We start from the raw sequence: 9298 nt of genomic DNA on the forward strand, positions 1-9298 counted from the left end.
TGATTTCAACTCAGGTTATGATCCCAGGGTCATGGGACTGAGCCCCAAGATTCTCTCTCTCTACGCCTTTCCCCTACTCCTGTGCACACTCTCTCCCCAAGATAAAAAAAATTTTTAACATTTGTTTTAAAAAATAAATAAATAAATGTTTTTCTCTCAAATAAGTTATCTCTCTCTTTCCAATTAGTGATATAAACAATGTAACATAATCTGAATTTATGAATTAAGTGAAATTGGATATTCTGATGGAGTTTTTTGACAGTCAAGATTTATTTTTGTTTAATATCCTTTTAAAAACATCTATCCTCCTACATAAAATATGCATTAAAATTTTTCTCTAAAAATTTAGTTTTTGTGTGCGCTACAGAAAGATACTAGTTTTTGTTGGCTAGCACCATAAGAAAGAAAATGTTATGAAAGAAGGTGATGGGTAACATTTGTGTCATATGACTGTATTAAGTACTTCCCTACACATTACCAGTGGAGTGCTGAAGTCAGCTTAGACTCATTTGGGGGCACAATGTTAATAGCTTGAAATAGGCCATGGTTCTTACACCATAGAAAGTAAATGGTACAAAACAGATAATTCTGTGCCCTAAAGAGCCAGTTGTGAAACATTTACTAGCAAACCACTGCATTAACTCCAGTTTTCAGATAAAACACAAAAACAAAAACTTCTAAACTTTAAAGAGTAGAAATATCTTCCCCCAAATTACTCAGCTACTTAAGTGGTAGTTCGATTAATCAAACATAGTCCTTCTACCTGAAAATACCCTTTGTCCCTAAGTATTCCTATGCCCCACATGCATTCTCCTACCCCACACCAACAGATGGGCCTGAAGTGTTTTTGAATAGTTTCTACAAAATCGGTCATGAACATTTATTTCATAGGATTTACAACTCTTGTTAACATTAGACTGTCATAGGAAAACATTTTTCCATGTACTGATATTTTAATGTTTAAGATTTTATTCTGCCAATAAGTTGATTTTCTAGAAGTCTTTTGGTCTTTTAAAAATCATGATATTGGCTAGCCATTAAATTTCATGAAAATTATTCTGGCAGAGGCTAAAACTTTGGATAAAGAGATCAAACACACTAAGAAAAGTTTAGTCAGTGCAACACCATTTGATTGATAGGCTCACAAGACCACAGTGTGAATAAGGGGGTATGCCGTACTGTTTACACAGGTGTTTGTGAGCTTTCATGGAGCCTGGGAATAGTGAAGTCTGGCAGCAATATGCTAGAAAGTTAATTTCCTTCTGGATACTTCAAGGCACAAGCATCCTTCACTTCCTAGATTCATCATCCTATTGCCCTAATACCCTGCCTATTGCCACAGGCTAAAGGAGTGCTTAGTCTTCTTCAAGCTTCCACTGCCTCCTCTGGACCAAAAGCTATCGCCTTTATTATTATATTTTCTCTCCTGTTGCTCTCCAGATTTTTCTTATGTAATTCTTCAGAGTCCAGGGTGAACACAGTGTTCTAATAAATGACTGACCTATGCTGAGAATGAAAGATGATATCCTATATATATATTTTAAACTCTGCCCTCCTTCATGTAGTCAATGATCACACTCACTTATAAGCATACTACTATACTTCTCAACTGTCCCAATTTTACTTTGCTGCATATGTTTTCTATCTGAATGAACTATTCTATATTTGTTCCTAATGAATCCCATCCAATTCTTTTTGTCTCACTTCTCTTAACTAGTCACACACATTTAAAGTCTGCCTCCCCAAAATGTTAGTCAGTTTGGTGATGTTGACAAATTTCATGAGAGTATTCAATTATGTACCTTTTTTTCTAAGTCATTAATAAAATGTTAAAAACTGACAATCAATTGTGTAACACCCATCCTTCTTTTTTTTCTTGAGTTTATTTATTTATTTTGTGAGAGAGAGAGAGAGAGAGAGCACAATCAGGGGACGGGCAGAAAGAGACGGATAGAAAGAGAATCCCAAGTAGGCTCCACACTGCAAGCACAGAGCCTGATGTGGGCGTTGAACTGAAAAACCATGAGATCAGGACCGGAGCCGAAACCAAGAGTCAGACACTCAATCCACTGAGCCACCCAGAAGCCCCCCCACCCTTTTTAAATTTTTATTTGTTTATTTTCAGAGAGAGAAAGCAAGAGCAGGGGAGGAGCAGAGAGAAAGGGAGAGAGAGAATCCCAAGCAGGCGTCACACTGTCAGTGCAGAGCCTGACACAGGGCTCGAACTCACGAAACCGCGAAATCATGACCTGAGCTGAAACCAAGAGTCAGACACTTAACCGACTGAGCGACCCAGGCACCCCTTGTGTAACACCATTCTAAGTGCACATGTTCTAACAAAGGCCACTCTTTAGGGACCACATAGTGCATATGCCAGGGTGTTTAGACAGTGAAGATCCAACATGGAACTAAGTAACAAAGCTGAAAATTAAATCAAGACCTAGTAAATATAAGGGTTCCATATGGAGATCAAGGACCTTGAGCTGAGCACACTTTTGTATTTTAATTTTCCCTGACACTTTAGAAATTGTTAACTAAGAGTCTTAGTGTGTAATAAAACTTGTGTAATGGTATTTGACTTTTTCCCCAAGACTTCTAAAGATTTAGAAGTGAATTTGTCAGTCTTAATCTAGCTGATTTATTTTTGAGTCCTGGCTCCTTCTGTAATTCTTATTTGCAAAATAGGGACTGTTGTGTCTCCTTTACAGGCTGTTGTAAAACTTCAGTGAGATGTCCTCTGTAAGAGTGTTTAGCACAATGTGCAGTACATGATAAGCGCTAAATAAATGGTTGTTACTATTAATGCTAAAACAGCTGCTATTTTTGAGCACTTATAATGGATCAGATGCTACAAAGTCCTTTATGTTATGAGTCCTGTGGTAATTTATCATTTGTTTAGCACCAAACTAAAGCTAAAGTTTCAGTAAATGTTTTGTTGCTAAAGACTGCTTCTGATTTCAGTTTGGGACCCATTCTGGAACCTGAGGAAGTGGTAGACAAGCTGATGGATGGGATCCTGACTGAACAGAAAATGATTTTTATTCCATCTTCTATATGCTTGTTAACAGTACTGGAAAGGTAAGTGACAGTTATGTCTATCAGCATTATAAACAAAGATTTATGTGTTATATATTTTCACTCAGATTTAAAACCAGACATTTGATAAAGTACAATTAAATGGAATTAAAGTAATAAAAATGATAGGCTTAAATAATCCCTCAGTGTGTTTTTTTTAAGTTTATTTTTTAAAGAGAGTGTGAACAGAGAGGGGGCAGAGAGCGAGGAAGAGAATCTGAAGCAGTCTCTGCACAGCCAGTGCAGAGCTGGATGTGGGGCTCCAGCTCACGAAACTGTGAGATCATGACCTGAGCCAAAACCAAGAGCCAGATGCTTAATCAACTGAGCTACCTGAACCCCAGTCCCTCAGTTTTTAAAACCACATTTGTTAATACTTGAAGCAAGGTTTATATAGCAGTTGGGTAAATGAACTGAATAATTTCCACAAGTTTTAAAGTTTGGTTTTGTTTTGTTTTGTTTTTAGAGAAGGTGTATATTTCTAGAAGTCTTGTCTCATAAATGAATGACTATAAAGAAGAATAGGTGTTTTTTTGTTTCTTTAAAAAAACATTTTTTTTAATGTTTATTTTTGAGAGAGAGAGAGACAGAGAGACAGAGCTCAAGCAGGGGAGGGGCAGAGAGAGGGAGACACAGAATCTGAAGCAGGCTCCAGGCTCTGAGCTGTCAGCACAGAGCCCAACAGTGGGGCTCAAATTCATTAGCCATAAGATTATGATCTGAGCCAAAGTTCAACATTGAACTGACTGAGCCACCCAGGCGCCCCAAAGAAGGATAGTTTTTTAAGCATTGTTACATAATAGAATCATAGGACAACCATATTAGAGATTTAGGTTTTAGATACTCATTTAAATATACAACAGATAATCATTGAGCTCTTGTTTTGTACAAATCATACCGAACCATAGAAATTGTTAAATAATCTTTTACAACTTTAAAGATCCTTGAGCCTTGCTACTTCCAGGACCAGCAACATCAGCACCACCTAGGAGTTTGTTAGAAATACAGACTCTCAAAAAAAATAAAAAAGAAGGAAAGAAAGAAGGACAGAAAGAAGGACAGAAAGAAAGAAAGAAAGAAAGAAAGAAAGAAAGAAAGAAAGGAAGGAAGGAAGAAATACAGACTCTCTTGGTGTCCTGAACTAGAATTTGAATTCTAGTAAGATCTGCCATGTAGTTGATTTGAATACATATTCAAATTTGAGAAGTACTACTTTAGAGCAGTAGCTCTCAGCTTTGGTCACATTGGAATTCGCTTAGGAGTTTTCAAAATACTAACGCCTGAGACCTACTCCCCAAGACTGATGCCATTGGTCTGGAGTGTGGTCTGGTCTCTGAGAGATACAACTTCCCCAGTAACTCTGATGTACAGCCAAGATTGGAAACCACTGGTTTAACCACCTTCCTCATAACACATTGCCTCATTATTCATATGTTAACACTGTGTGACAGTGAGGCTGATCCAGGTAGTGAGGGGAAGGTGAAGAGATGGCTTAGGTTAAAGGAAGAGAGGGAGGGAGGAAGGAAGGGAGGGAAGAGAGAAGAGAGAAAGGAAGGAAGGGAGGAAGCCTCTTGATCTTTGTCCCTACAGTCAGGCTTCTGCAACATGGTGGGGCATCAGGATCACTTAGGAAGATAATTTTAAAAATATAGATTCTTGGATGTCACCCCTAGAGGCTTTAATATTGGATGTTTTGGTTGGGACCCAGACATCTGTATTTTAACAGGCAACTGCCACAGGCAGTTGGTTGAAAGATCATACTTTGAGAATTACTGACCTAGGAACTGAAAACATTTCAAGAGATCAAAAGCATACACGACACATGTCAGGCTTTTTAGCTCCTTCTACAAGGAATTATGGTTGAACATACCTTAGAGGTTTAGATAATGAAACTCAAGGAGATCACCAAGGATCTCCTTGGTGAGTAATTAAGTTAAAACCTGTGAAGTGTTGAGCGTTTTGCTTGTTACATTTCATAAGTAAGCACTCAGTGATTACAGTCCTTTAGAATGTAAGTCTATGAGGGAAGGAAATTTGCCTGTTTTTCATCACTGTATGTAGCCCCTGTACTTTGGAGAGTTGATGCACACATAGGGGGCACCAAAATGTTTGTTGATTGAATAAATTAATTCTATTTCCTAGACCTTTAGCATAGAGCCACAAAGTTTGTGCTCTGAGGTTAGGTGAAGCTGTGTTTGTGACTTGCTCACACATGAACACAGATGAGTTGTTTATTTTTATTTATTTATTTATTGTCATATATGAAATTTATTGTCAAATTGGTTTCCATACAACACCCAGTGCTCATCCCAAAAGATGCCCTCTTCAATACCCATCACCTCCCCTCCCCTCCACTCTACCCCCCATCAACCCTCAGTTTGTTCTCAGTTTTTAAGAGTCTCTTATGCTTTGGCTCTCTCCCACTCTAACCTCTTTTTTTTTTCTTCCCCTCCCCCATGGGTTTCTGTTAAGTTTCTCAGGATCCACATAAGAGTGAAAACATATGGTATCTGTCTTTCTCTGTACGGCTTACTTCACTTAGCATCACACTCTCCAGTTCCATCCACATTGCCACAAAAGGCCATATTTCATTCTTGCTCATTGCCACGTAGTACTCCATTGTGTATATAAACCACAATTTCTTTATCCATTAAATGAGTTGTTTAATTTCTTTGAAGCTGTGTCGTCATCTGTCACATGGAGACAGTAAGGCTTTATAGGACTGTGAGGAATAAATAAAATGATGCATTTGGAGTATTCAATAAAAGTTATATACAACTGTTATTATTATAATTAACACTATTATTATCATTGCCCTGATTTTTCTCTGACTGTGAATGTTGAGTGCTCAATTCCCAAGCTTTATTTTAATGCCATCTGGTCAGATGTCTGTATATACAGTTGACCCTGAACAACATGGGTTTGAACTTTAGGGGTCCACTTATAGGTGGATTTTTTTTATAAGTACAGTACAGTATTATAAGTGTATTTTCTCCTATGATTTCCTTAATAACATTTCCTTTACCCTGATTTACTTTATTATAAGAATATAGTATAGAATACAAATAACATATAAAGCATGTGTTAATTGACTGTTTATGTTATCAGGAAGGCTTCCAGTCAACAGTAGACTATTAGTAGTTAAGTTTTGGGGGAGTCAAAAGATACATGTGTGTTGTTCAAGGGTCAACTATAGTTACCTGACTCATATATTCTGTTTAGATCCCCTCAGACTCATTGGATTGTGACAAGTTCCTCAATATTCTTAAATATAGGCATACCTCATTCTATTGCCTTTTACTGTACTCTCAGATGTATTTTTAACAAATTGAAGGTTTGTGATAATCCTATATCAAGCAAGTCTACCAGCATCATTTTTCCAACACCATTTTCTGACTTCATGTCTCTGTGTCACATTTTGGTAACTCGCAATATTTCAGACTTTTTCAAGATTATACTTGTTACAGTGATCTGTGATCGGTGATTTCAACTTGCTGAAAGCTCAGATGATGGTTAGTGCTTTGTAGCAGTAAAGTATTTTTTAATTAAGGTGTATAAAATTGTTTTAGACATAATGCTATTGCACCTTAATAGACCACAGTATAGTGTAAACGTCATTTTTATATGCACTGGAAAACCAAAAAATTCATTTGACTCGCTTTATTGTGATATTCGCTTTATTGCTGTATTTTGGAACAAGATCTGCAATATCTCTGAGGTATGCCTATATAGGGTGGGAAGAAAAATTTGGACCTACCACTTATCCATCATGCACAAAATAGAATATTTAAAGTATTTTATATTAACGCATTGGTTTTTCACAAGAACAGTGTGGAGTAGGTGTTAATGTTTCCATTTTCATGTGAGGAGTTTAATCTCAAAAGTTAAATAATTTGTTCAGCATTATGCTCAAAACCAAGTTCATTCTCTGCATTTTCATTTAGCGGTTCTGTTTCTTTAGTCTCTTAGTGGAGCATTTGAACAATATTTTGAATTACAAAGTGTAAAAGTAGTTCCTATTCTCACTTCCTTCCCAGTGTGATGTTTCTTGTTTCAAAAGTCTTTAACATCTCAGCTTTTCAGTTCTACACACCTCTTCTCTGGATCTTCTGAAAAATACAGGAGCGTATTTATTTCAAAAACTAAATATTTCAAGTGACTCCTACCCTAAAAGGTGGTTAAACCTCCTTCCTTTCCCTTTTGAAACCAAAATGGATTTAATTGAAAAGAACATATAGTAGTGACTCAGAGTTAAAGTTCTTAATCTTGTTTAAGATGATACATGATAAAGGATACACCCATACTGGCAGATTATAGATGTGTATTATCTCTACTGATTATGAAACTGCTGATGACAAGAAGTTGCTATTAATATGGTACTGCTTTCCTTATAATTGTTAAATTAGCTGTCACAGCAGCACGTACATTCACTAGAAAATAGTCCAGAGAAGTAAGAGACAAATCATATCTTCAGTTTTCAGACAAGGCTTGTTTGCACATATTTATCCAAGGCTTGGAAGCCTCCACCCTAAAGGTATTTCCATAACCAGCTGTGGATGAGAAAACAGCATTATAATGGGGGACTTTAGAAATATTCATTATTGGGGTGCCTGGCTGGCTCAGTCAGTAGAGCATATGACTCTTGATCTCAGGGTCATAAGTATAAGCCCCACATTGGGCATGAAGCCTACAAAAAAAAAAAAAAAATGTATGTTCATTATTAGGTGGGGACTAGGGCAATGGGGCTAAACTCTGGTTTTTTTAAGAAATATCCAAAAAATTTCCTTATTCTTTTTTTTTTTTTTAATTTTTTTTTTTTTCCAACGTTTTTTATTTATTTCTGGGACAGAGAGAGACAGAGCATGAACGGGGGAGGGGCAGAGAGAGAGGGAGACACAGAATCGGAAACAGGCTCCAGGCTCCGAGCCATCGGCCCAGAGCCTGATGCGGGGCTCGAACTCACGGACCGCGAGATCGTGACCTGGCTGAAGTCGGACGCTTAACCGACTGCGCCACCCAGGCGCCCCAAAAAATTTCCTTATTCTTAAATGAAGAAGAGAAAGAAAAAAGAGAGAGAGAGAGAGAGAGAGAGAGAGAGAGAGAGAGAGGAAGCCCAACACAATAGTTTCTGTCTTTTATGTGCCTGTTCCACTTTACTCTCATTTTATCACAGGGCTCCCTGACTGTATTCCAGTATGATTTCTACATTGCATATAGCTGCCTAATCATAGAACATATATTAAAAAGTTATTTCTCTCATGCAAAAAAAAAGATGATACATGATAGACATAAGTATTTTAAAAGAATATATTTTACAAGTGCATTTAATATTAATTTCCTAATTATTTTCATGTATCTTTTTTTTTAGGATCCTTCCTGAGCGTTTCCTGGCATTTTTAAAACGAAAGATCGATATTAGGTTTGATGCAGTTATTGGATATAAAACTAAAGGACAATAAGTTCTACATGGGCTGCATTCTACATTTAGTTGATGTAAATATATACCTTAAAAATGCTTGCTTTCCAAAACATCATTATATTTAAGTAACATAACTTAAATTCTTCTTCATACGTTAGCCATAGATAAATAAAACTGATTTAGCAGGTTTCAGTGGATTTCATCTAATATTCACCAGAATTTTAACGTTTAGACTTCTGCTTTTCCTAATTATCTTTTTTTTCTTCAGTATCCTCTTTTGAGGCCCTGGCAGTGCACATTTATTACCACCTCTCCTCTAGCTGAAAGCTAATTTCATATAATACAAAGAGGGGAATATCTTAGGCATTGACCTCACAGAAAATGGAGAAAAGGAACAAAAATAATTTTATAATAATTTCTAAGAGTTTGTGGCTTGTGAAGGCTTTGCAAAATTTGTATTATAAATATGTAAGATATAGTGGTATTTCTAATTTCACTTAAGTTTTATATAATTCACATGTTTCCTTTTCTATTCTCCATAAAAACAGAAACTTCAGGCTCTCTAAATTTAATGAAGAACTGTATCTAATGGCATTTCACAGTGAGTTTCATGTGATGTAAGAAATACTGCTCAAACATTTCATCCTGCACACTACCACACTGTTTCATTCCGAAGCCAAACATTTCAGCTCAAGGAAACTAGAGATGGACACATCTTGCAGGTATAGAAGCACCATTGGGATTTGAGGCAGAGAATTAAGAGAATGTACCCATAGTGGCAACAATAAACAAATCAAACTTAAA

General features: G+C 36.6%; 1 protein-coding gene across 1 annotated transcript in view; it reads left to right on the forward strand.

Annotated features, from left to right (window-relative positions):
* The window catches only part of HSD17B11 (hydroxysteroid 17-beta dehydrogenase 11), a 35283-nt gene extending 25985 nt beyond the window's left edge, over positions 1-9298 (forward strand). Inside the window, exons 6-7 of the mRNA XM_058721974.1 lie at positions 2962-3078; positions 8444-9298. Of these exons, the coding sequence (XP_058577957.1) occupies positions 2962-3078; positions 8444-8534 (208 nt within the window). The 3' untranslated portion in view covers positions 8535-9298. The remainder of the gene's footprint in view (positions 1-2961; positions 3079-8443) is intronic.

This window comes from Neofelis nebulosa, chromosome 3 (assembly GCF_028018385.1).
Source record: "Neofelis nebulosa isolate mNeoNeb1 chromosome 3, mNeoNeb1.pri, whole genome shotgun sequence".
Lineage (NCBI taxonomy): Eukaryota > Metazoa > Chordata > Mammalia > Carnivora > Felidae > Neofelis > Neofelis nebulosa.